Raw genomic sequence first — 27,675 nt, forward strand, 5'->3', positions numbered from 1 at the left:
TGAGGACTTCAGGTCTCGAGAGAAACTTTGAGAGGACAACAGGGGTGGGTTGAGAAGAGATCTGTGAACACAACTTGGCCAGGGCTTTCTGAAGGTCACCTGGAGTTCACTGTTGTCTTTCTGGAAGAAACTCTGCTACCAAAGAGGCTGCTGCTGCTTGCAGAGCTCTGTGCCCTCTGGACCTAATGAGTATCGATCCACATCATACAAATGCTGCTACATGGCGTGCTTGCTAATGTCAGCGCTCAGGAATCAATACGTGTGCACAGAAGAGCTCCAGATGGGGCTGATAAAACAGCCTTGAATGGGCAGCACTGACAAAGGCCTCCGCGGCTGCCTTGTAAAGGAGAGGTAGTTACACCAACTCTGGTGCTCTTTCAACACCGTCCTGCTGAAAAGGTGCCTTAATACCGTGTCCGGGCCAAGACGCAGCGAGCTCTTGCCAGTTGTCCACATTCTCTGGGTCTGTATTACTTTTAAAACTCTTCCTTTAGGCACTGAGAAACCCTACTGTGTTAATTTTCTATAGGGTTAGTTCTGAAATGTAGAATGAATAAATGAGCACTAGAAAAACAATTTATCCACATCGGGGAAACCAGAGGGCCCTGGGTCTGCGACCTACTGCTTTCAATTTTAGCATCACGAATAGTGAAATTTGTTTCTGTGCAGACCAGCGTGAGGTCCGGGACCCGAATCACGGCAGAGCTCTGCCCAGCAGGAACTTCAGGCTCGGCGGGGAGCACACGCCTTCCCCCCCGCTCTCACCTCCCCACGTGCACTTACAGGAGGGGCTCAGAGCAAACAAACAGGAGCGTCCAGGGACGCCGCGGCTCCGCTGGGACGGGAGCAGCAGCAAGGAGACCCTTAGTTACAAGAGGAGATTAGGGCTTGGTCCAAGTCTGGGAGATGGCGCGGGGTTGACTATGGCATGGGATGAGAGCCGGGGCATGGAGAGGCAAAGCAGTGAGAAGATGCTAGCGTGGGACAGAGGCATGGCTGCCATCGCCCTCGCGTCTCTGCCACCTACCGCCTTGCGGCAGTCGCACGCCAACGTGCCACGCGACGGAGGAGCGCAGAAAAGGAACGCTGGGCCGTGCGTCCCCATTCCTGAAGGCCTCTGCCTCAGGCCAGGCTGGGTGCAAGAGCCGAGGTACGTCCCCCCACGCACCGCTGCCACGGGGGCTGGCACTGACGCGGCGACTCGGAGCCGCAGCGACATCCCCTCCCCACGGCAGCAATCCCCACCGGCCCATTTCTCCTCCAAGCCCACGGGCTGACCCCTGCCCGGCCCCTTCAACGCCCGGAGCCGGCACAGCCCCCCGGACTCACCTGTTTGTGCATCGTGCGCTGCTTCATCTCAGGGCTGTCGCCCTTGGAGGAGGAGGACTGCTGCCGGAGGCGGGCCCCGCTGCCGGGCCAGTCCGGCGAGGAGGACATCATGCTGCCGCTGGAGGGTCGCTGGTACTGAACCGTGTTCAGCAAGGAGGGAGGCGTCCGGCCCCGGGTGACGGGCGGGGGCGGCGGGGGCGGCTGGTCTATCCGCCTCTGCGGTCCGGCGCTGTTCTGCCGCGGCACGGTGGGCTGGCCGCCCTTCTCCGTCAGCGAGAGCTGCCGGCGGGCCAGCTCCCCTGTGCGGCGGGCGAAGTCCTCGCTGGCGGCGGGGGCGGCGAAGCCGTGCTTGGTGGCCGTCAGCTCCTCGCTGTTGCTGTGGGAGCTGAGCGAGCTGTGGCACTCAGAGCTGGAGTCGCCCAGGCCGCGGGGGGAGAGCGGCAGCCCGGCGGCCATCTGGTAGACGGGGTTCTGGAAGGAGAGGGGCGCCAGGAGCTGGGGCCGGCCCGGCGCGCTCTCACCGCTCGGCGTGGTGGGGGTCTGGCCCACCCGGCGCACCGTGGCCATGGCCGTCACGCTGTTCTGCTGAGTCCGTGCGGTCCATACCCCCTGCAACTGCCCGAGGGACGACTGACTGTCATTGAGGGAGTCAGCCGTGCCGGGCGCGTTGGCCCCACTGTCCAAGAGCCGATTGTCCTGCAAGTCCACCATGGACAAACTCTTGCTGCCATTAGACATCTGCACGTCGGGCTCATTGGCCTCTGAGTAACTGGAGCTTCGGGCAGGCGAGGGCTGGGCCCCAGCAGACCTTGTGACAAAAAACAAGTCCTTGTTTTCAGGGGTTGGAGATGGTAACCGTGTGAAATCTATCAGACTGCGGGGAAGTCAGTGCGTAAGGAAGAGGAGAGGAAAACAAAACAAAAAAGAAGAGTTGTGAATGCTGCACCGGAGCAGGAAAACGAAATCACTCAGAAGAAATCAGCGTGGCGCGGCTGTGAGGGACGGACGGGGACGTAACCCAGGCCCTGCGGCGGGGCTGGCGCGGCCAGGACTGCCTGCGGGGAGGGCGAGCGCGAGGGGAGCGGGGGGCCGGGGGGCCGAGGAGCCCGGGGCCAGCCCGGGCCCTGCGGCTGCGCGGCCAGAGCTCCGCGCTGGGCAGGAGGCGCCGGACACGCGCCCGGGGGCCCTGCTCGTCCCGCTGACAGCGCGTGTCGCCCGCTGTGCTCTCAGCCGGCCTGTACCCACGCCACTCTCGTGTCCCCGGCTCTGTACCTGGGCAGGAAGCTCCCGAGGGCACGCTGGCCGGTGTCCGTACAGCACGGAGCGGGGGCCTGATCCACACTAGGCCTCCACGGGTCAGGGAGCTCTAACAGCAGAGCTAAAGCCTGGCAACCAAGAGTTATCCACCCATTCCCCCTGCCGTAACATACACTCACACGATATTGATTTCTTGGGGATAGGAAGAAAGAGCTTTGCAGTAGCTTAATGTGAATATACCACTGATCAAAGATGGTGCACTGCGAGCAAGTATTTGGGTGAAAGCATATTGTCAGAGATCCTCCACAGCATTAAACAATTGTACCTCACACTGGGAAGCATTAGAGATGAAAGCTCTGATTAGAGCAGGCCCAGTGGCACTGCTGCCTTTTATTTCTAATTAAACTGTTAAATATTATGTAGTTTCCACTTACAAACTATTTTACTAGCAGAGTCTTTCAATTTGCGTGGGCTTCATTTCATTTTCCACAAACAGAAGCATTGTAGGTCTGCAACAGAGTCATCTTCCCCATGAATGAAACTCCTTACATAATTAGGCCAAAAAGTATGTTAGGTGACTGTGCCTGTGAGTCACTGCCCATCATTAAAAAACCACAGGATTACAAAAACTGGACAGAGTGGACTGGAATTCATTGTTAGGCTTCCACAGTTTGGCCACTGTTAAGAGAAATGTCCAGATTTGGATCTCAGTGAATCCAGCACACACCCTATGTCTTACAAAGATGGGTAAGGCTAATCCTGTAAATCCTGCATACTCAGAGACCCCAATGAGCTTACTGGCGACACCATCGCTTTGAGGTTAGCCCAAACAAGCCCTCTAGTCCTCAGAGGTTTAGCACCTTGCTTCTGCAGCCACATCTCAACAGCTGAGACCGGAACCACCAAGCTCCTGACTTCCCAGGCCACATCCCCAGTTCTGGCTCTCGGGGACCCAGGACGGAGCCCTGGCCTTGCACTATTACCCAATGCTCTGTCTAGATCCAGAGCTGCACAACATCCACTATCAGTTCGGCGATCGGAAAGCCTAGTCAGTGGATCACTAACACCTGTCCTGCCTCTCCCTGCAGGTGCTCAGGTTTTGGCAGTAGATGAATATTCAGTATTTCCCTGGTCTGCGGCCAGGCCATCTTTTATGCTCTTACCCAGATAAGTCATTCTCTATCACCATTTTCTGAAGCCCCGCAGAGATGCTGTTGCCAGCATTAGGCGTGGACGCGGTGTGATCAGCCGTGACCGAGACCTGCACGCAGGCTGGGTTACTGAGGGCCGCGTTGACATCCCGCAGGATCCGAGGCAGAGGCCCCAGTTTTGTTGCAGTGCCCTGGACAGGAAAGAGAGCAGAATTACTACCAACATCTTATTGTTTTGCTAGAGAACTGTGGGCTCTGCCAGTTGCTAGACAGTCTCTTCAGTGAATCACATTAACAACTCTCATTTTCTCCATCATTTACCCCCACCGCTGAGGCTATGGGATGTCCCAGAACATGTGGCTCTAGAAACCATTTGCTGCTGTGCAGCAGAGGAAGCAGGTATGATTAACAAAGCTCAGATACAGAGGAAGATGGGTATAGCCAAGCCTGGTCCATGTCTCTTGATAAAAATACTTTTAATTTAGAAAGAAACCTTTCGAATTTGCTGGGACAGACAAAATCCTGGTGTTCAGCAGCTCTGTCTTCTCATCCCACCTGCCCTCCATCCTCACCCCCGAATAATAAACAGAGGAGGAGGGCAAGAGCTATACTGACCTCCCTCAAAAGGGGATGTAAAGAATGAGCTACTTCTGCAGCATGTGCAAAGGCTGGGGAGGTGCTAAGGGCTCGTAACAGCTGCGCTGTGCACAGGTACAGCTAATGGGCTGATACCTGCCGGACACGGGGAGGTGTGGGCTGCGGTACGTGAGCCCGGCACCGGCCAACTGCGCTTCCCCCAAAGCCTGCCCCGCGATGCCCCCGGGTACCTGCTCCAGCTGGGAAATGACTTCCCAGAGCAGCGAGTGCAAAGTGGACAGTTCCCGGCCCAGGTCGATGTAGCCTTCAAAGCCCGCGGTGTTTGAGATGGTTTCGGGATTGGAAATCTCCAGGAGAAATCTCTGCATGTTCGTCCATTCATGTTCCAGGAACTGATTCATAAAGGACATGTATTCCTCTTTGCTGCCAAACCTAGCAAGACAGTAATATGGATTTCAGCTAAATCCTATAAATAGAAGTGCAGTCAACAGAACAGGCAGGTGCACAGGCAGGTAAGAATGCCAGAGCCTTCATCTGGCACCTGAACCCTTCAAAGCATTTGGGATCCCCGAGTTTCTAGCAGGCACCTGGTAGACCTCACTGGTCTGGGAATCAAAATTAACTCCAACTGCTCTGGGCATCACCCTGGAGAGCCACCCCTGCAGCTGGGCCAGTCCCTCTGTCCCCTTGGGCTTCCTGCAACCTCCTTCTGCCCTCCAAGCACTCCACCCCGACTTCGCCCGCAGTCAGATGTCTTATTTAGAGCACAGCAGGAAGGGCCTCGTGGTTCAACCGTCCGAGCAGCGGTCGGTGCTCTGACAGTGCCAGCGATTCCGTCAGGGGAGGCTTGGCCGTGTGCCATCTGCAGGACAGCTCAGCTTGATCACTTTGGCTTGACTAATGTCAGTTTAGTTAGACAGTCTTTCCTGCAAAGTGCTGAAAATCTGAAAAACCTTTAGTTAGGGATTGCTCAGGAATATGGAGAATTTCTGTCATCTAGTATAACACACTTGTATGTCTTCCGTCTGTGTGCATGTACGCGCATTCCTGACTGCGAGTGTGTGTACTAAGCTAGTTTCCAAATCTAAGAAGCTTTAGACAGAAACTGTCCATTCACGTTTTGGAAAGCTCATCATTTTGTTATCAGAGCTCAGGATAAGTAGCTCAGAGCTGCAGCCAGTGGAAAGATTTTCAGGAATCTCTCGCTTTGTTTCCATCGAACCAATGGGCTTAGTCGGAAATCGATAGTGTCCCCATTCTCTTCTCATACCTTCCCAGTCCAGACAACTGCATTTTAATAGCAGGGAAGGTCTCAGAGCTCACAGGAGGGAAAAAGCAGCTCCTGAGCTATTCCCACCACTGCTGCTGGTCGAGTTCTGGTCTTGCTGGTCGCTGCTGCCAGCCATGCCCCGCACAGCCCTCACGGGACAAAGCGCCTGGCTGTGCCGGGGCGTTCCTGCTGCCACCCGGCCTGCTCGGCCATCTGGTCAAAACCAACAGCCCGTTTTCCTGCTCGTAAAGCATCTCCTGTTTTGGAAACCAAAATGATCTCCCTGACCTGAGAGTGAGGGAATGGGTCCCAGAGAGACATGGGGGAAAAAGCCAACAGGAAACAAACAGGCCCTTTCCGCCGAGGAAAGGAGCGGCCGGTGTGGGACTCCTGACCCCGGAGCCGTGGCTCTGCCTACGCACCCGGAGGTCCCTTCCCACCCCCCAGACCTGCCCCCTCCCGCCCCTGCACCCCAGCTTACTTGGCGAAGTTGGCGAGGTTCTGGGTGACCTTGGCAATGAGAGTCAAAGTGCGTGCAGTGCGGTCATCCGGGTACTCCTGCAGGAGACTGAAGAGGGACGGGGACATGATGGCCGGACAGAGGAACCGGAGGAACAGGGAGGCACTGATCAGGCGCTCGCTGATGTCTGGGCGGCCTCGGTTGCTGCATTCTTGTCTCCACGAAGCAAAAACTTCTTTGAGCTCCCTTGGGAAGACACTGAAACGACAGGAGGACGTGCAGGGACGGCAAGTTCAAGGCCAGGGCGTCCCAACTGCCATGCAGCAGTAACTAAGCACGGTGCCCACCAGCTGTGGGACGCGACACCCAGACCTGCACAACAGGAGAGCCCTCTCACCCTGCTGATCCACAGCAGCACCACTATCTACACCACTGACAGGCTCTTGTCCTCTTTTTTTTTTTTTTTTTTTTTTTTTTAAGATTGTCCCTTAAGAGACTCAACCCACATAGGAAAAAGCAAAGCCACTCCATGAAGTTGGAAGAGAAGCAGCTTTCACCAGACTAACGTTCCTGGTTGTGCTGGGGGCCAAAGCCCCAGACAACTGGGAAGCCAGAGATATGAAACAAACTGGGACAAACAGCTCATCATCAGTCAGCTGGCTGTGTCACGGGGCACTTCAAACTGGGGGTGGGGGGCAGCTCAACCACCAAGGTGGAGAGTGTCTCCTGAAGAAACACAGCATCGTGGGACCCCCTCGGCAGAAACACCAACAGCACCGGGGTCACCAGCGCAGCTGGTGCTTGGAGGGAGGGCTCTGCAAATTGTAATACTCCTGTTCAAGCACCTGGATCAAATCCCACTGTGACTAGTAGAAATGTGGAGCCCCACGGGAGTTGCACCAGCCTTGTAACTGCACAGACCTCAGCCTGGCTTTCCTGGATACCAGAATTCCCCCGGGTCCAGCAGACGCTCGCTGCAGCAGCTCTTATCGCCAGAGAACTCTCTGCCCATTTCTGCTCGGCCCTCCCCGGCTCCCTGCTCCCACCTTATCCTGTTCCCAGCACGTGTTATTTATTCAGCTGGATGCTCCCACCCACGGGAGCAGGCGGGCAGTGGGTCCCACCGTGCTGCCGTTGGTCCCTTGGGTGCCCCCCCACCCACCCCGGGGGCTGCCCTGGCCAGCAACCGCCGTCTTTGTTTCAAAACCAGAGCTGTTCACTGACAGCTGGACGGTACAAAAGCAGGCCAAAGAAGGGCCAGACTCCATTTTAGGCCATAAAAATCTCCTTAACACACAGCCATTTCAGCGGCTGGTTTCCCAGTTTTGCTGCAGGGACTATCTGGGAGAAGCACAGCAATGTCAGCTGGTTCCTCACTGGCCTGCCCCCCCCCTCTCTGGGACTGACTGCCCTGCAGCCAAACTTCACACGAGTCGGGAAGAAGAAAAAAAAAAAAAAAAAACACGGGCTTGCACGGCCAGAGCCACCATCCAGCATCAGCAAGAACCAGGTGGGAGGCTGCGGAACAGGCACGCTCAGCGGGCAGATCGCCCCCTCATTTCATTCACCTGCAGACCACGCTGCCTGGCTGCACGTCTTGGGGCTGGGGGTGCTGCTGTGAACCCCGGACAGTGGGCACCCCACGGCACAGCGGGCACCCCACGGCATGCTGCCCACCCTGGGCAGCCCACCCAGCCCAGCTGCTGACAGAGGTGCGCATCGCTGCGCTCCGGGTTTCCGGGAGGTTTCTCTCTGTCCTCCTGACATGGGCAGTGATACGCCATGGAAGCGCTTGGCAAACGCTGTCGTCGTGTTCAACTTCTGCTCCATCTTGGCTTCATACTTTCACACACATGAGCTTTTACCCTGTGCTTTATAAATAACACTAGCCAATGTCTTTGGCTGCATAAATTCTCCTCCGTCTTTGGCTTGATCCACACAATTGGACAAAGCCCTTTTACTTCATGGTATTTGCCCAGAAACATGAGAATTCTTTAAGCAATTTAAGGCTTGAATGATCAGGACAGGTTGTACAGTTACTGAAAGTAAACCCTTGAAAATGTATGCACTGGCTGCATACAGCCCGTGAGTACTGTTCACTATCACAGGCTGGGAGACCATAAAAGTTTAATTGTATAACAGTGGATGGAATTCAGTTAGCCGGCTTTATGTGACAAACGGGCCTGTAATTCATTACCCAACTTTCCAGTAACGAGCTTCCACATGCTGAAATTCTGCTTACACTGAAACTTTCCAGATGTCCAAATTATGTCATGATTATAACAATTTTCAGTTATTGTAAACCTCTTTCCTCTCTCTGACTCTCTCCGGCAGATGAGCATGCACACTCTGGCACTCTATTTAAAGCAAGATCGTTAGCTGTCAGGATACCTTGGCCAATCCCGAACACTCATCAGCCCAATTAATCCCCAAGAACCGCTGAGCACGAAGGACGGAGGGGGAACCACTCAGAGCAGCAGCTCAGCTGCTCCAGCCTTCCTCAGAAAGGCAGGGCCGGAGGAACAAACTTCCAGTGCATTCCTGGTTTTCCTTAGGTCACTTTTCAAGCCTGTTTTCAGAGTGACCTTTCAGTGCTGCTCTGGGTATTTTTAGGAAGACATTAATTCAAACAATTACAATCCACTGGTGACTAAAAGCAGTGAAACCCTCCTGGGAGAGCAGGTAAATGCTGTTCCTGAGTCAGCGTTATTAATTGGCCCAGGATAAGGTATAGGACACCTGTAAAGTAACCTGCTCTTTGCTTATTTGTGGCAGATAAAAGAAGTCCGAGTGAGCCTCTCACTGCTTGTTCTCTCTCTGAGCAGTATCAGGAAGAGCAATTCCCTTCCTGGGGTTGCAGGAGGGTACACTCACCATCCTGGGAGACTACATATAATGAGTTTTCAGGCCTTAACACAAGAGCTGGGATAGGAGAGAAAATGAGAAATCCTTCTTATCAGACTGACTTCCTCCTGTATTATCCTTAGTTGACGTTTTGCAACAACAGTGTTACTACTAAATGCGTTAATAAAAACTAAGCCCAGATTTTTAAGCAGGAAGACTGCAAATCCAGCAGTAAGACAAAAATGATCGTTCTCTCGTACGTTCAGGACAAGAGTCTCTGGGAATACTAGCAAGAAGCAGAAGCAAAATAGTTTTATTTCTCCAAGCAAAGAGAGTCACAAGCCCACTTTTTCCCCTTTCAGGTCATCTTTGCAGGCAGCATCTGTAACAGACCCAGGGACTCCTGGCTCCCAGTGCCCGGGGCTGAGCAGCCATGAGCACAGCCATGCCTGACAGCCGCCTCCGCAACAAGATACAACTACTTTACTCCAATCAATTTTGCATATCTGGGCCTGTCCCAACTAGTTGTAAGAACTTCTACCCTGAGAACAAACAACTAGGAAATGCCTCAAAGTGCATACCAGGCCTTGGGCCAAGGAGGCAATGGGCTCCCCATCTCTGCTTCAGCAAGCACCCCGGGGCTGGGAGGCAGAGGGGTTAACCCAGAGGAATGCAGGATGCTGAGCCAAACAGCAACCCGGGAGGAACAGCAGCATCCTCCCCTGCTCCAGCACTCTGCAACAGGAGAACATCTGCCTAAACAAAAGCTCCCTGTGCTGGTGCAGCTTCCTCGCAGGCAGGAGGAGGGCCACAGGCCCTGCTTGCTGCAGAGAAGATTTCAAAACTTCACCTGATGCTCTGGGGAGGAAGGCAGAGTCTGATCCAGACTGAGTGGTTACATGGGTGCGAGACCCATGACAGGCACTGCTGTCCTTTATTCCAGACTTTCATACACCATTGGCATCAAGCCCCTCTCTGAATTGGTCACACTGGCAAAAGGGTTTTGTGTTCCTTGACTCCAGAGCCTTGTCCCTGTGCACCAGTAACCCTTCAGCACCCACTGAAAACAAGTGTGACGGAGTATCAGCGAGGCTGTCGCACCCCCAGAGCAGATACTCCAAACTCTGGCTGAGCGGGAGATGCTGTCTCACCCCCTGGCCATCCTCACCCTTGCTCCTGGACCGCCCGGACTCCCTCAGGCGCTGCAGGACGCGGGCAGGGCCCCACAGCTCTCCCCCCACACCTCTCTGACAAGCTGCCCTCCAGCACAGCTAAGGGACAGGTACCAACAGCCTGAAGCAGGACTGCTGTCACCCTTGTCCCCTGCAGTCACTGAGGGCACACGAAGGGGAGCGACACTCGTGGGATACCCACCAGTAGGAGTTGATGATTTTGCAGAAGGCCAGCTCGCAGCACATTTTCAGGTTGCTCTGATGTTCGGGAAGGTCAGAAGATGAACACTTACTGGGATCCACCTCACAATTTTCATCTGATTCGTACAGTGCCTTGATAAACTCCCCTGTAACACAGACAGTCGGTGATGGGTTTTGGAGACAGGAGACACGCAGCCTTCAAGCAATTCTGTTCATAAGCCCGAGCAGCTACCCTGTGCCCCGTCACACTGGCTGAACAGAAGCCGGGTAGGGGAGCAGGCTGTGCCCCAGCCAGCTCTCAAGATCTCCGAGCAGACCCCGGAGCAGCCAGCATTGCCTTGGGAGCTCACAAAACAACACAGCACACCCTGCAGAAAGGCCCCCCAACTCCCAACGAGCACGTTTCATCCCTCTTCCCCAGTTGGCAGCTCTGCCTCTGTGGCTGTGGGTTATTGCATCAGAGCTCCACTGCCAAAACACTCGCTTCCTCAGCCTGCCCCGACCCCCATCACACCAGTTCCAGAGACGCTCCCTCGGGCTAATCCAGTAGGAAGTATGCTGGCAAGTTCTGTAATTATTTGTAGGATGGCCTGCTACTGCAGACTGTGCCCTGGCACTGACAAGCCAGTGTGATTCACAGGAGAAATAGGTAATTAAAGGAAAGAAACAATTTACTTGGTTTATTTTGAGCTGAACATCACAGAAAATTAAATTAAAATATTGCTCTGCGTTTCCCTACACTCCTGCTTGCTGCCTGGCTGCTCCTCGCCCTTGCAGAGACTCACGCTGTGGCCTGCTGTGCCAGCTCCTCACTCTCGTGCCACCTTTCACCCCGGGGTACCCGGGCACAGACCCCCCCCCACCGCCCGGGCCGAGGGTGTTGCCCGCCACTTTGGCAGAGGCCCAACTGGGGGTAGCGTGGTTCCCCCCCCAGTGAGCACACAGCAGTGGCTGGGGAGACTGGGGGTTGAGATAACGGGGATTAAGAAGCAGTGTTTAAGTAGGAAGAAAGGTTTGCTTTGGTTTTCTTCTAATTCCAGTTGGTTTGCTCATCTCCTTGTTCCTGACAGTCTTGGATTGTCCCATCCTCCTGCTTTTTGCCCACTCTAGTCTGCATTCCTCCCCTATTGCCAAAACAGATTTTAATTACGTACCAGAGAGCCTCTCCAATGTATTTTCAGCTCTGCCAGGGAGCTCTGGAGCCTCTCTGCTCGCCTGCAGGTGATGCCTGCTGTTATTATCCAGCCCTATTACTGGCTTGTGCTTCATGGTTTAAAGGAAAGTGCTATGCTGTATTGTGTTACCTTGTGACACACAGATGAATCATTTCACTGATAAAAGGTCTACACAGAATCAGTGCCCCAAACAGCGAGCAAGAATCACAGGCTCCTCCTGTACTAGATGGAACTGGCTTGGCAGCATTTGCATTGAGCCCTGAAAGGGGAATATTTCAAAATTCTCTGCCTTCATTAATCTCCTGGCTTTTTAGAAATCTTATGAGGTAATCTACTTACAGACTCGCCTTCAACCAGAAAGCATTACAAGGCAGAAATAAATAATATTCCTTTTCCTATTCTTGTGGGCTATCTGTTGGTTTGACTGAATTTGCTCAACAATCTCCCCTTCCTCAACACTGTCATTATTCTCTTAAAGTATTTATGCTTCTTTGCTCCTCACTAAAATTACACAAATCCACTAGTAGGAACCCGACATACTGAAAAATTAACACCTCAACAGAAATTCTGCTCATCCTACTGCTAGGATGTGGATCCAACCCAGCTGCTTTCAGCTGAGGTTCAGACACAACGCTTCAAAGGCAGCCTCTCCCCGTCCTCGTGCTGTGCTGGCTGCACACAGCAACACAGCAACTCCTTCCTGACCTGCCCAGAAGCAGAAGCTCTAATTATTTTCATTTGCATCAAGAGTAATATTTTTGGAGCCATAAACATAGCCAGCACTTAAAAAAAAAAAAAAAAATAAAAAAAAAAAAAACACCAGGAGGGTTCCCAGCGTGATCTGGGAGGCAACTCTCATCACTGTGACTTGGGAGATTTCATCTGACTCACGAGCGCTGCGAGGAACCGGGGGAGCGTCTCTGGCGGGGGTGTGCAATCAGGGGAAGGATTCAATCAGCTTCCGTGACACTGCCAGCGCCGAGACAGGAGACTTGGCAGGCAGCGTAATGCCTTCAAATATCAATTTGTTACCTCCTCTGAAAGCAGATTGAAGCGCTAACTCAGCGGTGACCTTCACCTGGGAGCAGAGAGCTGCCCGCTGCGGCCACGGCTGTGCCCCGGGCTCGGACCCCGCTGCCAGAGAAACCCTCGGGCAGGTAAATGCTGGTGCCTCTGATGGCTACCAGGGCTCAGCTGATGGTCCCCACCACGCACAGCACCCTCCAGCTTCGAGAAGGACCGCTCTGGGCGAGACTTGCCAACGCTCTGTACGTACCTAAGGCATCTTGCAAGTATTTCTGCCCCACCAGCTTCAGGTATTCTTCGATTGCTTTGGTGGCCAGTGTGTTCTCCCTGAAAATGAGATGCTCATTCTCACCACAGCGATCAACTTCAGACATCATCAGGTCAGTCAAGAAATCCTGGAAAGCAAAGCCCATGGTGGGTCACCACGCACTGACAGACGCTTTGTTCAGCAGAGCAGGCAGCCTCCCCTCCTCCCGAGAGGCCTCACCTCCGTCAGACCCGCGAGGGAGCGGAGGGGCTGCGGGTGAGCCTGGGTGAGCACGCTGTGCTGCTGCCGGCCCCACTTTCCTCCCGTTTCTCCAACCTCACACGGCCAAGGGGAGAGAGAGATAAATCTCTGGGGAGTCCCAACTCTCGCACCTCAAAAAATGATTCATTCCAGACCTGCACCACATCTGCCTCTCCACCAGTGCCGGTTTTCAGCTGGGCCTTGTATCAGCCTCGCATTTCGTGGGGGAAACATTTACCTCATTGTTAAATGTGGCTGTGTCGGGTGTCTAACTGCACTGGTTGCAAAACAGGGGCGTACTTAAGATGTCATGAGCTGCGCCCCACAGTTAATGGCTGAGAATCAAGCCTGCAATATGCATCAAGATGCTCAAATGTCCTATTTCCTTAGTATTCATGGAAATAAACAGCACTGCCACAGCGCACATTTTGGGCACATTTTTGGTTTGATGTGCACACAACCAAATACCATGCGATTTTATAACCCTCTGTGCAGAGCAATGGAAGGGGCGAGCAGGAGCAGACCGCATGCTGACAGCTGCCCTGTGCATCAGCCCAGGCTACTGAATTGCAAATTCTGAAAGACAAAAACGGGCTCCGTGTCTGCTTCAGCAACAGCATTAACAGATCAGAGAGGGTCACGTAGCTCCCCGTGCATTCTGCTGAAAATCCACTATGTGGTGTAATATTTAGTGCGCTGTAGCTAGCGCTAATGCAGGAGAAATGCCATGTAGTTTTTAATGCTAATATATATTCAGCTTCTGTTCTCTGCACTGCTAATGGGAAAAGCAGCGCTGGGCCCCTGCCCAGCTCCTCGCTGCGCTGGGTGCTGGGAGGGTCGACCTCCTCCCACCCAGCACCACTCACCTGGGTGACAAAAGCAAAGAGGCTGCTGGCACCCTGTAAATCACGGGTGTTAAACCTCTTACTGTTTTCCCTGTGCAAGAGACGGAGAAATGTTGACATACAAATTCACTTCTACAACCAAGGGCACCTTTTTTAAATTGCCTTCCTCTAAAATAAAACAATCTGCTTAGTAATAACCTTTCCCTAAGAAATTCTCCTTCATTTGTTGTGACCGTACCAGGTGTAACCCGTCCCTGGCAGGGGCAGCAGGAGACCCCCAGCGCTGCCGTGCAGACACCCAGGTCCTGTCCTTGCTGTCCCCAAGCCCCCCAAGCACTGTGGTCACGACCCAGCCTGCTCCAGCCCAGACTCGGGCCAGGGGACACTCGGGTCCCATCCCCTGCCAGTGGCTGGCTGGAGATTTGCACGAGAGGCGCCTAGCTCCGTTTAATTTTTCATACGGACATCTCTGCATTGAAAGTTTAATCAAGGTTCAACAAACAGCTCCACCTGAACCCAGCAGTGGCCCATTCCAAACCCAAAAAATTTATTCCCCAGGCCTTTCATTACTGTGCTTCTGTCCCAAAGGAAAAATCGAGGTGGCAGGCAGGTACATCTCTGTCTGAGAGCAGAGCAGGAGGGGGAAGGCTGGTACCTCTGCAGACAACAGCCTGATCCCTCCTGCCTTCCCACAAGACTGGGACCAACACACTGCTGTGACCTTCCTGGAATAGCCTCCAAAAATGCCAGAGGAGGAGCTCAGGGAGGAAAAAAAGTCACTTCCATGATTTCTTTAGCCAGAAGATCCCCTTCCTCAGATCCTGCCACATCTGCAATGCTCCAGCAGCTGCAGACACAAAAATCTCTCCTGGCAGCAAAGCATGTGCCTCCCCCCACTATTTTCTCTCATTTTGCCCCTTGTATCGGCCAAACTGGAATGAAACTTTAAACCCCTGCTCAAATCCAGTTAGCTGCTATCTGGGTAACTCTATCACCTTTATCTTCCCGGGTCTCTCCCAGGGTACGTTTCAATTCCAAGCCACAGCTCAGGCTGACACAAAGTGCTGATTCTTAATTAGCAGCCGCTGACCTTGGCTTTGCTTGATTCTCTTTCCTGTCACTTTCCCAACATACTAATTATCTCAGGAACACTGAGTTTTACAGCTTCTCTTAGCCAAGTGTTTGCTTTTTTCCCCCCTCTTGTCAGCTGAGGACTGGCTGCTGTGGGACATGGGGCCAAGCTGTGATGCACAACCCAACCGTCAGCCAGGGCTGCTGAGCGGTGGAAACCCAGGGGTCAAGTTTTAGCCAGCGATAATGTGAATTTTGATGATTTTAGCCAATCTACAGAATTCACTAAAATTTAAAATGAGGCAAAATTCCACTGTGGGACTTAAAACCAGAAAAGATCCCTCTGAAACCTCTGCTGCAGTCATTATCCCCTATGGAGCTCCTGCAGCTCAACAGCTACAAAAACAACCCCTTGTCTCCAAAGCGGAAAGGAAAGCTGCTGAAATCCCAGGGCTCCATCGCAGCGCAGCACCCAAAGCTGGGGTGTAACGTGGCAGAATCTGGCCTTGTAACCAGGGGATGGAGGTGAGAGCCAGGACACCCAACAGCATCCCCCAGGCCAGGGCTTCCCACCGACCCCAGCAGGTCCAGCCTCCCTGGTCTGCATCTTGCTGGGCTGTACGAACCGGCCCCGAGACGCATCAGGGATCAAAATACCCAGAGCCAGAGTCCTTGAGTGAGTTCCTCTGCAGAGACCACTCTCGGCAGCCCAGGGAGCTCCGCTCGCCCTGGGAAAGGAGCCTCGTCCATGGGTCAGTTCCCACGACATCCTGCAGCTTCTCTCCCAGGGCCATCTTTCAGATCTTGCCTTCCCTCCATACAAAAAAGCCACATCGGCTCTGGATCACACGTCTGGTATCTCTGCCTTAAGTACACTAGCAGCCAGCACTCGGAAGACACAAATGGAATGCAAATACTTGTTGAATCCCTCCGGGGGCCTCACTCACCCACATACAAGGCTCTGAATAAAATGCAATAACTAAAGCCAATAAAACTCCCTGTTTCTGAGCAGCAAAGATCAGCAGGGGGTTGTTTTCAGTTAGGGCCCCTGGCAATGGAAGAAAATAAGATGCTTTATTTCATTACATCGGAGTCGAGAGGGGAAGGAAAAGGTCTACAGTAAAAATTAAGGACTGTGGCAGTGTTCTTCAGGCTTGCTCCCATGTTTATTTTAAGGATATTTGCTTCTGACTGGACACAGCTGAACCTGTGCTACTTCAGTCACTGCACATATGCTGATAAAGAAGAGCAATTCATAAATAAATAAATTCAGAGCATGACAGCACAAAGCAGCACTGGTTTCCAGCACTTTTCAAATAAACTGAGCATGAGCCCAGAGCAGCATGTGCTAGTCTAAGGCAACTCCTCCAGCCCTTTAGAATCGCACGCAGGAGCTTTGCTGCTGGAGCAGCCGCCCGTCCTGCAGCGGCAGGCAGACTCCTCGGCACGGCCTCCGGGCTCAAACACGCCACCGTAAAGTAATTCCAGTGCTGCAGCTTCCCCCAACCCGGGATGCTGCTGCTCTGCAGCTCGTCTCCCCCCACCCTTCAGCCACAGCCCCCTCCGGAGGGACGGGCTGTGTCACCCCCAGCACCCGGCTTTGCTCTGTGCGCCTCGCTCCGTCCCTCAAGCACCTCCAACCTGATTTACCTGTACCGTAGCCTAAAAACATTTCCATTTCTCCCGGGTTTTCAGCCAGTGAGCTTCAGATGCTGCCTCCCCCGGGTGAATTCATTCTCCTGTCTCAAACCACAATCAAGCAGCATCTCGTGGGCGAGGAAACATCCCCTCACCCCTGCCTCATCCCTCACACATGCAGCAATTCAGGATGTCTGACTAAATCAGTCATCTCGCAGCAGGACTGCTTCACGCTGGCGCAGCAGATCCCCCAAACCTTTGCCTGGGGAAGCTGGAAGGAGAATATGGGAATAGGGGTGATGCCCTGGAAAAGAGCACATCTCCTGCGGGCGGGCGGCTGAAGCTGCTGCCCCATGTCAGCCAGTATCTGCATCAGCTCCAGCCCCGGGGCCCAGCTGCCCTGGGCTGGCCTGAATTGGAAAAAGCTCACTGAAAAGTGAGGTCCACACCAAGAGAAAAACCAACACCGGCACAAGAAAACAACCCTTCGTTGCCCATGTCAATAGGGCCAAGGAAGCAGATTAATTGCATTGCTCAAACACCAAAAAAAAAAAAAAAGGGAAGAAAAAAGCTTCTTCACAGGGGACGAAGCTGGAACAGAGAAGACAGCTAATTCAGCCACATGTCCGATCAGCCCTGCCTGCCCGGAGCACCAGCACCCCCCAGCCCCGCTCACCCCGCCGGGCTGGGGGGGCTGAGCACCCCACGCTGCTTGAAACTTGCAGTGCCTGCACTCGCCAGTGCCAAGAAAGCCTCCCCCCCCCCCAAGCCGGGCGAGGGGTGTCTGCATCAAGTACCCCAGTGCTGAAGGGTTCAAGGTGCCAGTCCCTGTGCCCCGGGGGTGTCACCGGGCAATGCCTGCCCCCTCCAGCTCCTGAGCCCAGGAGGCAGAAAGATGGAGCCAACCGGGTGCCTGGCCTGGCTGCGGTGACAGCAGGAGTGTTTGCTAGGCAAAGGCAGCCAACAAGCAACCCAAGTCTTGCGGGACGTGTCCTGTCCACACAAGGATTTTGCACCTCGCCAGCCTGGGGAAGGCCCAGCCTCCCGGGAACGTGTCCACGGCTGGAGCACGTGGGGTGTCAGGGAGCTGATGAGACCCACGGCCCCGCACAGGCCCCTTGGATCACACACCCCTCTGGGCAGCAGCTGATTTTTCCCAGTATCGCAACTGACTGACGGGCAGATTGACTTTGAAATAATAAGGTTCTCCACATCACATGCCTGATTAATAGGATTGACTTAACCTTAAGAGGATTGAATTGATAAAGGTAATAAGATTACCGTTTATTTCAAAGACTAGCCCAGTCTAGCTGGGCTTTTATGCAAAGGTGAAAACCAGCAGGGGTTGGTGGGGCTGTAGGTTACAGGTGGAGGAGTGCCAGGACACACCTACATGCCAGCGCTGCGGCGGCAGAGAAACGTGGCACTCGAGGGTGCTGAGCTGTGCAATGAGAGCGGCCGAGGGGCAACAACAGGGTCCTGGGGAGGACCCCAACCACCAGTCCTCGACCTCACCATCACCCGGTTCCTCTGGGGAGCCGCACTGGACACTTCCCTGCTGGGAAATGCAGTGATGTTCCCCCACTTTGAGCACTGGAGCTCACCCTCGACGCTTCTGCTGTCTCCTAATTCTCCTTGGGAAAAGGAGCTGAAGTGGCAAGGCGAGGGTTAACGCACAAGAATCTGTCCACCGCCTTGCTCAGGGCAGTCAGAAAACCTGAGGGACAGAACACTAAGAGGCTGAGTGACCACCACTTCCCCCTGAGGGCAGAGGGGCCGGATCCCACACAGGAGGCTTCGAAACCACAGGCCGCCCCGAGAGCCAGACCGCTGACCCCCCCAGCTCCCGCTCACCGGCTTTCTCCATCCTTTTAAACTGCCAGGTGCAGTTAAGCACTGGCTTCACTGGCACTGGCTGCTGCCAGTCTTGTCTACAGCTGAACGCGTGCGGCAGCCTTGCTTCCCTGTGTCCGCAGCCTTTCCCGTGCACACAAGGGAGCGATGCTCCCCGAAGGGACTGACCAAGCCCTGGTGCCACCAGCCTCCAAGCCCAGCAGCTTCCTGGGCCGTGCCACTCATTTCCAGGTCCCCCCCTCCCCGAGCTGAGCAGTCCCTTTTAGGCAGCCCTGCACCGTATCTGCAGGCCCTGCGCTTAAACCGGCGCTGCCAGCGGAGCTCGGACCCAACTCCCTGCACCGCCCCGGAGGGGGACGTGGGGAGTTTCCAGCAGGATCCCACGGCCGGAGTAAATACATCTGCTGTAGCTGAAGCAAATCCTTGCAGCATAAACAAACAGGGACACATGTTTATTCTTCACTCCATTCACAACACGGTAAATATTTATAACAAGTGAGCAGCTGGTTAGAGTTTTGTCTAATGCTGGGTTTGATCTACCCACCATTTTGGACAAGAGAGGTTTTTTTTTTTATATATTTATGGTCATGAACTGAGCTCCAAAAGCTGTAAGAACAAATCTAAGCATGGCAAATATTCTGGAAGCATCGAAAGTCACAATTGGTCTCGCTTTGGGAAGGATGCAACCTGCCTATCCATAACCACATCACACAGGTCACATCGAGTCATGCTAATGGCAGGGGTGAGCACTCCCAGAAACACCAAGGATGGCAAGAGAAAGGCTTTTAATTACGACTTTGTGTCTTTTGTCTATGGGTTGCAAAACACATGAAAATAGGCATCTCTCCACAGCCGTACAGGTAACCTTTTATCAGTGCTCTCACTGGGATGATGAAACACATAAGACAAGGACAGATGCTGAGAGCCCATGTGTCCGTGTTTAGCCACAGAACTATGTCCCTCTTACAGCACAACGATGCCTCTTCCAGCCCCTGCTTGCCATAAAAAGAGACAGAGAACAACGGCTTGCACTGAGAGCTGATTTAGTGCTGATGTTTGTCAGACTTTCCAGTGGGCTGGGGCAGCTCCCTCAGCCAGATTGTCTGCACTCTCAACTTTATCACAATGCTTTCCCCCCCCCGCCTCTCCACCTATTTGCCTTGGCGGCTGGTCAGGGGTTTCCAGGCGTGCCCTGATGCACACCAAACCCTTGCACAGCACTGCAGGGATGAAGCTTTTCCCTTTCCCAAACAGAGAACAAAGGAAGAATGGACTTCGACTCTAGAGAGGACTCTGCTTTCATTCTCCACCTTTTAATCTATTGTGATACGGCTATGAAGCCCAGGAAGAAGCAGATATTTAGGGAGAAAATTCAGCTACAGCCCTTGTCCCCCTTCTGCCTGCAGCTTTCTTTACATGCTCTGCCTCTCCAGCAGCAGGGACTCAGGCAGCGCCTTTGGGTTTTAGCAGCTTCAGATAACGACACCTGGCTGGTGGGGGACAGCTCAATGTGGGGTGTCCAGGGGTAAAAAAATCACCCTTCTGCCATCCATGGGGCTGCACAGGGACGCTGGTGGCCTGGCACACACAGCATCATCAGCACAGCACCTCTCCTGCACAGGAGCTCCTGCAGCACGGCACTGGGTGGACACATGTACCCAATCAGCCGTGCCTCATTAAGGGATTAACACCGTATTTACAGCCAATCACTACGGGAAAACAGGGCCTGAAACAGTGCAAGAGCAATTAGCTGCTAACGAGTCTTCATAGATAACCTACCGGACACTTGTTTCCCAGTCCAACCGTAATTGCTGCTTTAGCGTCAGCTACAGCAGCCAAGATCCACAAAAACCCCTTTATCAGCAAAATAAATTAGTGGTTGCTGATTGCCACGTCTGCACACTTCAGGGCAGGGGAGAGCTCTGAAGAGGTCGCTGGAAAGGCTCTTGGCAGGGCACAAGGATGGGGAACCCACCTCCAGCCCGGGCAAGCTTCAGAAAGTCAGAGGAGGACAGAGGGCTGGAGGAGGGGGGCACTGCCCCGCTGTGCCCCCCACACCAGTGCCTGGGAGCAGGGTGCTCCCTGTGCCAGACTGGGCTGAGGTCCTCACCCAGTGGAGACTGGGACCCAGCCCCACGTTCCCCCAGCAGCATGCTGGCTCCCCTGGCACCATCCCTGCTCGCAGGGCTCCTGGCCCACAGGGATCTGTTCTCCTCCTCCTGGGCTCTGAACCCCATTTCTAACCCCACTGTGCCCTACTTCAGGCCGTGGGTGTTTCACCTCCCTGCTCAGCGTCGCCTCTGAGCGAGTAGGCGTTTGGTGCTGGGTGAGCCTGGGCTGAGGGAACTGTGTCCTCAGCACCAAAACCAGATGCGGCTCAGAGCCAGCCTGCCTGCAGGTGCGTGCCTTCACCAACACACATAAACACATACAGAGCCACGATACCTCCAAACAAAAGAAAAATTAAACAACCTGTTTCTCCTGCACGCTAGCTGGGAAGAAAAAAGGAAGAGACTGATGTTTCTGTGTTGAAACTTCAGGGAGGTGCTCCAAGCCCTGCCGAGGGGCCGGGCAGGTGATGCTCAGGGAGCGAGGGAGCAAGCAGCATGGCAACCAGACTTCTTTGAGCACTTGGGACTCATCCTGTCCAGTCCTTCTCCCCAGAGCGGGATGAGAAGGGCTGCCTGGCGGAGGGCAAGGACCGCAACACCAGCACAGCCTCCCCCAGCACACTGGGCACCAGCTTGCTGCTGTCCTGGGGCTGTGTCCCCTCGCCGGGCCGTGGTCCTTAGCCACAGGGGAACCTTCCCGAGCAGTGGCGGGGTGCACCCGTGTCACACAGGCTGTTTTCCTCTCCCATTCGTTTTTTTTTTTTTTTTTTTTTTTTTTTTTTTTTTTTTTTTTGTTTTTGTTTTTTTTTTTTTTTATAACCTTACTGCTGCTCTTCCCTTTCTCTGCTTGTCCAACTCCTCTGCAAAGGATGCACCGCCTGGTTCCCATGCCCCAATAACTCCTGTGGCTCTGACAGCTCCCTAAACCCTGTGCTAATGCTGATGGCAGATGACAGGCAGGGAAAGCAGAAGCTCCATTTTAGGGGGAAATTCATCAAGCTTGTTTACTGTTTGCCGTGTCCCTTGTGTAGTGCCTCTGGGGTCTCAAGCACTGATGCAGACACATGTCTAGAAACAGTTGCTCTCTCCAGAGCCTCTCCAGTACCGATGAGAAGAGGGAAAAGGCAGGAGCAGAGACAACAGCTCTCAGCCATGATCCGTGGTGACTCTTGAAGCCTTTTGCACCAGAACCGTGTAAGCCACGGGCAGGGTCTTTCGTGGCAATGTCATTCCAACAGGAGCTCTGGCACTGGGGCTGTCAGAGCCGCAGCGACAGGCAGCTGTGCCCAGAAACCAGGAGCTGGCAAAGCCCCTGCCCAAGGGCCGAGCAGGGGGACACCCACGACACTCCCCTTGTGTAACCACCAAGTGCTATTTCACACACCAGGAATCACAAGCCACTTCTGTCGCCTCCGAAGGCGACGCAGCCAAGGGGACTGGGGCTGTCCAAGCACTCCTGGGGTCTGACACTGCTGCCTGGGATCAGGAAGGCTTTAACTGAGCTATTTTCTCTGCAATAGCAGGCCCACAGCCTCGCAATCCTCTCAGTGAGCTTTTGCCTGCCTTGAACTACATGAGGAGGCCAAGCCACTTCTCTCTTTGACAGATGGTAACTAAATCTAATCCACGAACCCCGCCACGGTCCCAGGCAGCAGTGGCAGCTGCGGAGGGAGCAGAGCCCTGCGACTGCCCCTCAGGTGAGGAGCTCATGTCTCCTCAGCACTGCAAAAGCCTTGGAAACCTTGCTCTTCCCCAGCTCCCCCCTGTAGAGTTCAGGGAGATGTTAACAGAGAAAAACGTTGATGCTTTAACTCCTGCAGTGCTGACGCTGGCACTGCCCACCACAGCTGTGCCATGCTGCCTGGGGAAGAAGGATGTGACTCCACACCCTCCGTGCCAGGGACCTCAGCACTTGCCTGTGCTCTCCAGTGAGGGGGTTTCCAGCTCTCCTCACCCTGCCTGTACCCTCACAGATCACAACCAGGAGTAAAACCCACTGCCTCACCCCCCAACCATGAAGGATGTTCGAAGTCATCCACAAAAACTGAACGTCCACCACCCACGAGCTGGCCGGCATCAACCCCGCATCGCGCACTGCCCTGGGAGCACCCCAGGACCCCCGGCCTTTCCCACACCGCTGGCCCCCCCTCACACCTCCCTTCCAAAAGCTGATTCACAGACACGTGTGCCCGCAAGCAGACTTTGCTCTAAAATTCTCAGGAGGCTGTTCGTTCCCATTTGGCTCCCGCCGTGATGGGTGATCAGCGCAGCAGCACGGCGACAGGGAGGGAGCGGGGAACCTGCTGCGTTCCCACAGGAACACCCACCACACACAGGATGCTTAGCTTAAGCCTGCACCACTTACGTTTCAGCCCTGAAAACTGCTTTCTTGCTTACTTTCACATTTGTGCCTGTTTAGGAAGTAAGAGCCTGGTCCCTGAGCCACCAGAAGGAGACAACAATGACTCAGTCGGTACCTTGTGGTCCCACCAACTTCCTGGCCAATTAAGCAATTTGCACAGCACGCTACCAACTTGTTTGTAATTAAAAGCAAAATTAGAGTGTATTAATGATGGCTAGGCCCGAAGCCCAACTGATGTGGTGATTTCCAAAACCCAACACAGGAAACTGCTCCCAGTGGTCTCTGGTGGGATGGTACAGACGACAAAGGATCTTACCTTGGCCTTGCCTGTACTCTGCAGGATGTGCACCAGTGCGGACGCCATCTCCTCTTTGTTCTTCACGCTCAGCGAGGGCTCCAGCACCGAGCACAGCACCATGTAATTGTTAGTGATGTACTCGGCAAACTCTTTGTACATCTCCATGGGAAGAATGCTCATACTCTGGTAGCGTGACTTGATGCGGATCATGGGCCCCGGGGACTTGCCCTTACCGGGGTTGGGGCTGACCACTGGGTACCATTTCTCTACAAACTGCCGGCCCGTGACAGAGCTGACAGGGATGTTCACTTGTCCAATGAAATTGGTCTTGTCCTTCTTTTTCTTCTTGTCAGTCTCTTTGTACAAGTGCACCGTAATGTTTTTGAGCGATGGGAGGTTATTAAATTCAAAGTGCTCCCCCCAAAATACATTATCAGTTTTCAATTTACAGGTAGTTCGTGCATAAAGAATGTCATCCAGGCATAATTCACACAAGTACTTTTTCTTAGCTGGCAGGTCCTTGGCTTCAATAATCCATAACTTCAACATATTCTCTACCCTTCTGCTGTTGTCCTGAAAAAAAGATGCAAAGAAAAAAAGGTCAATAAAAAAACCCCACAAAGACAAGCACAACAAAACTGGAGATATGAGTTAATTATTTCGGATGTGCTAAATGAGCAGAGGCTTAATTACATTTTATTTTAAGGAAATACTGGCTCTCAGGAATTTGCATAATAACACTACTTACATTAATTTTCCAAATATCACCATGCTCCCCATGTCTGTTGGTGCCAATTAATATAAGGAACAAGGAAGATAAAACCCCTCCAAATCATAAACGTACCATTTCCCATTCACTGCCAAGAGGGCCTCAGAAGAAACTGAAAGAACCTCACTAATCATTAATGGCTTTTGCAAGGCAGAAGCTATGCTACAGGTACCTCACAACCATCTCCCTTTTTAGTACAGCTGCTTTACAGCAGCACTGGAGTACATTTTCTTTACTGTAACAGAGCAACAATAAAGGGATCTGAACATACACCCAGGGATCACCTCATCCATGGCTGAAATGCAACCACCTCTGGCAGGGAAAGAAGCACACAAAACCTCGCGATATTTTAGGGCAGAAGTCCAGAGCACCCAACTAAAACATCAAGAGGAATTATCAGAGACAGAGTGAGTTCCACGGGAGAATCATTGCAATTCAGAAATAGAAATTTGTCTTGGATATCTTCTGAACAGTAACAGAGCAACAGATACTGTGGATCTTTAAGAGCTCCTCAGTGATGCCGACCTCACCCTGGAAGAAGATCCAGGGGCATTTGTTGCAGGAGTGACTTAAAAGATAAAGCACTCGCAGCAGAACTGCTGCTAGGGATTCTGCAGAAACCTGTTTTGTTTGGAAACCCCTCACTGAAACAGCGACCATGGCTCACTCTGCTCAGCCCAGGAGTCTGGGCAGGAACATTTCTGCGGGAAGTCCACAATGAGGTACTGTAGGGTCAGGAAGTACACACAGGAACTATACAAGAACACTGAATTCCTGACAGAAATATCAAGTCAGATACTAAGAGTTTATTGTCTATGAACTCAAACAATGATGGAAAATTAGCCGTCAGTTAATGGCATGTTTTGAGATGAGGGCACACTTCCAAATGAATTTCCACTGACCACTGCATCTCAAAGCCGTAGCAACATGCCCAGCCCCAACTCACATTCCCGGGACCTTTCTCATGGTAAGTGTGACCACTCAAACCTTACACAGCTCTTTCGGATCATTGCTACCAGGCTACTGCACTCGGAAAGCACCAGAGTCACTGAACTCCACATGCAGGAACACGCTGCTAGAGGCTGAAGCCCACCTCTCCCCTCCGCTGCTCCCGTTCTAACATTGAAGGAAATCTTTTATACTGCCATTTGGCACTGTGCTGGGAACAATAAACTCCAACACAGAGGGCTCCTTTAGCAACCTGCCAGGCCTGGACCTAACTCGGATGCACAGTTATGTGGTTCTGATGCCAGGAGTGAATTCACAGGATCCTATCATTTGCATCTTCTCTTATCAGCAGAAAAAGACTTGTTGATTGAGCTCATCAGTTGTGAAATCCTGCAGCTGATTAGTCCTGATCAATCTTTGTTAGCTAACTCCAGTGCAGAGAGGAAGAAGCAGCTGTAGATTTTATTTTAGGATGTACTTAGTCTTAGTGGGCCATATTGGGTGTCCCTGTGTTTTAGTGAAGAGAAGGATTGGTTTCTGTAGACCCCAGAAGGGATGACTTGCCACCTCAGCTGGCTGGAGGAAGGAAAGCTACATTCCAGTATCGCCTCAGAGAACTTGCCGCAACGGGCATCCGAGTTTCTCCATCACTAAAGCAGACACTGCAAGTACTACCAGAGTCAGGAAGTGTGATAAGTGAACTCTTCAGACTATTTGGTCTCGTAACTTTGCTGGCAGCTACCTGACATCTGTCCCAGAGCTTTTGGGAGGTGGGAAGTCCTACATAAGTGGCAAGTATCATCAGTAACAGCGAGACTGAAGATTCTTCAGGTCTGATCAATTCTTTGCAACAGCTGAAGCAGCATGTGCTGAGAAAAGAGGGGAAGAAATAATTGGCACTTGCCTGTAAATATGATTGTGGAAGAAAGCAATATGGAAAAAGGCTGACCCACAGTTACACTTACTCACTAAAATGACAATACGTCCCCTGCTGCTACTATGCACTGGGCTATAAAATGTAATAACGAGGAACTGAACTATAACAGAGGCAATTCCTCAAAGCCACTACCTTATTTGGGTGCACGGCACGCCGCAGGTTTTCCATCCATTTATCTCGCTCTGCTGCAGAACGACACGAGAAGCACTTACTTCCTGATGAAGTCGTCACCTACAGGGAAAGGAACAGGATTATGTCTTGACCAGCACACTGCAGACTGTGATTTGGGGGGAGAGGGGGAGTTAGGAAAGATGCTAGTGGATATTTTTTTTTTTTTTTTTTTTTAAGTAAGCAGCTTTAGCCAAGCATGAAGCAACAGCCCCTAAGGCTAAGGGAAAAACAGGGCAACTCTGTATGTCACAGAAATAATCATGGAAGCAAATTCCAATTACTTCTCCTCTTCCACACCAGAAAACACTAGATAATGGGCCCCATGCATGCGACACTTTAAACCACCGAGTTCCACAACTGAGAGAGTGCAAATCCTTAGATGAACTAAAGATAAATTGCAACCACTTGCAATCCCTCCAGATTCTGCCCAAAGCTTGTGATAGTAACAACCCACTCCTTGTTTTCAGCAGAACATCAGGGCCGGAAAGGCCGGGTTTCTGCCTTCCCCTTTTGAGTCCTGTTGCTTCTGAAGCCCACGCTGTGAAGAATATGGGGACAAGTATATACACCTCACTCCTGGCAGCAGCAGGAGCAGTAGCTCAGACCCGGCTGGAGGCACCCCCGTGCTCACAGCCCCCAGTGCCCCAGCTGGGGAGAACCAGGCTGGGGCTCCCAGCCCTGGAGACGGCTGGCGAAGCGCTCCTGAGCCCTCCCGTCACCTCTCACGCGTCCAGTATCACTCCAAGAGATCTTTCTTCACTATTTGTGTGACTTTCTCCAGCCACTGGGATTTCATAGCCAGGTTTGAAGAAGCATGCTCGCAGCAATGAATTTCCAGTGGTGCAACAACCCCTCGTTCCGTTCCCTATCACACCCCTGCCACCACATGGAAACTCAACCCTGCTGAGAGCCCACTGAAGCAACCGCTGCCCAGCAGCCCCAGGACGACAGGCACCAAACATTTCTTCCTATCCACCACACCAAGCTTCCTTGGCATCAATTACTGAGCCAAGGTCTGAAAGGCCAATAGTTCTCTGTATCTTCTCACAGAGACGTATCCCTTGAGCTGCTATCCCCTCCAGGCCCTGCGATGAAGCTGACAGCCCGTGGCCATGGTACCAGCACTCTGCACTGCCCATAAAGCCCTCTGCCAGCTGCTCTGCCCTTCTCTGCATTTGCTGCTTTTGGTGATGCCCAGTAATATTCTTTATGTACATCCCTGCTTGCAGGCCAAACGGACCTGGCTAGTACTTTAAATAACTCCCCTCTGAGCTTCACTTCCACCAGTCTCAAGCTGCAGGATTGTTTCCGAGTACTTTATCATCTCACAGTGTTTGTGTTTACATGCTGCACACTGGGTTATCTGCTTCTAAGAGACACAATCTCCTTTAATTTCATGTATCTCCCAGAAGTCTAACCTGTTTTTAGAGCAGAGCTGGCATTTGCTAAGATTTGTCATTAGCTAACCTCAATGACGAGTTGAGCACATCCCTTCCTTTGAACACAGACATCTTCTAACCAGGACAAAATGAGAAGAGGCCTATCCTGTCTTTACACAGCAAATGCAAGAAATCTTCCAACTCTTGATATCCCAGAAGCTCTCTCCTTCTGACAGACACTCTTCCCTGTCCTTACACACTTTTATCCTCCGTCCTGTAAAACTATACATTCTTCTGAGCAC

General features: G+C 52.8%; 1 protein-coding gene across 10 annotated transcripts in view; it reads right to left on the reverse strand.

The window, feature by feature from the left end:
- The window catches only part of LOC104359916 (DAB2 interacting protein), a 208,363-nt gene that overhangs the window by 14,200 nt on the left and 166,488 nt on the right, over window positions 1-27,675 (reverse strand). For 9 of the 10 annotated variants that reach the window (XM_033005642.2, XM_042786639.1, XM_042786635.1 and 6 more), the window contains 8 exons: window positions 25,956-26,054; window positions 23,188-23,742; window positions 12,733-12,877; window positions 10,283-10,427; window positions 6,086-6,322; window positions 4,565-4,766; window positions 3,750-3,928; window positions 1,330-2,203 (listed from right to left, as the gene is read on the reverse strand). In XM_033005642.2, the coding sequence (XP_032861533.2) occupies window positions 1,330-2,203; window positions 3,750-3,928; window positions 4,565-4,766; window positions 6,086-6,322; window positions 10,283-10,427; window positions 12,733-12,877; window positions 23,188-23,742; window positions 25,956-26,054 (2,436 nt within the window). The remainder of the gene's footprint in view (window positions 1-1,329; window positions 2,204-3,749; window positions 3,929-4,564; window positions 4,767-6,085; window positions 6,323-10,282; window positions 10,428-12,732; window positions 12,878-23,187; window positions 23,743-25,955; window positions 26,055-27,675) is intronic. The other variant, XM_042786636.1, reaches the window with a different exon arrangement.

The sequence above is a fragment of the Tyto alba genome, unplaced genomic scaffold (genome assembly GCF_018691265.1).
Source record: "Tyto alba isolate M040663 unplaced genomic scaffold, T.alba_DEE_v4.0 Super-Scaffold_11, whole genome shotgun sequence".
NCBI lineage: Eukaryota > Metazoa > Chordata > Aves > Strigiformes > Tytonidae > Tyto > Tyto alba.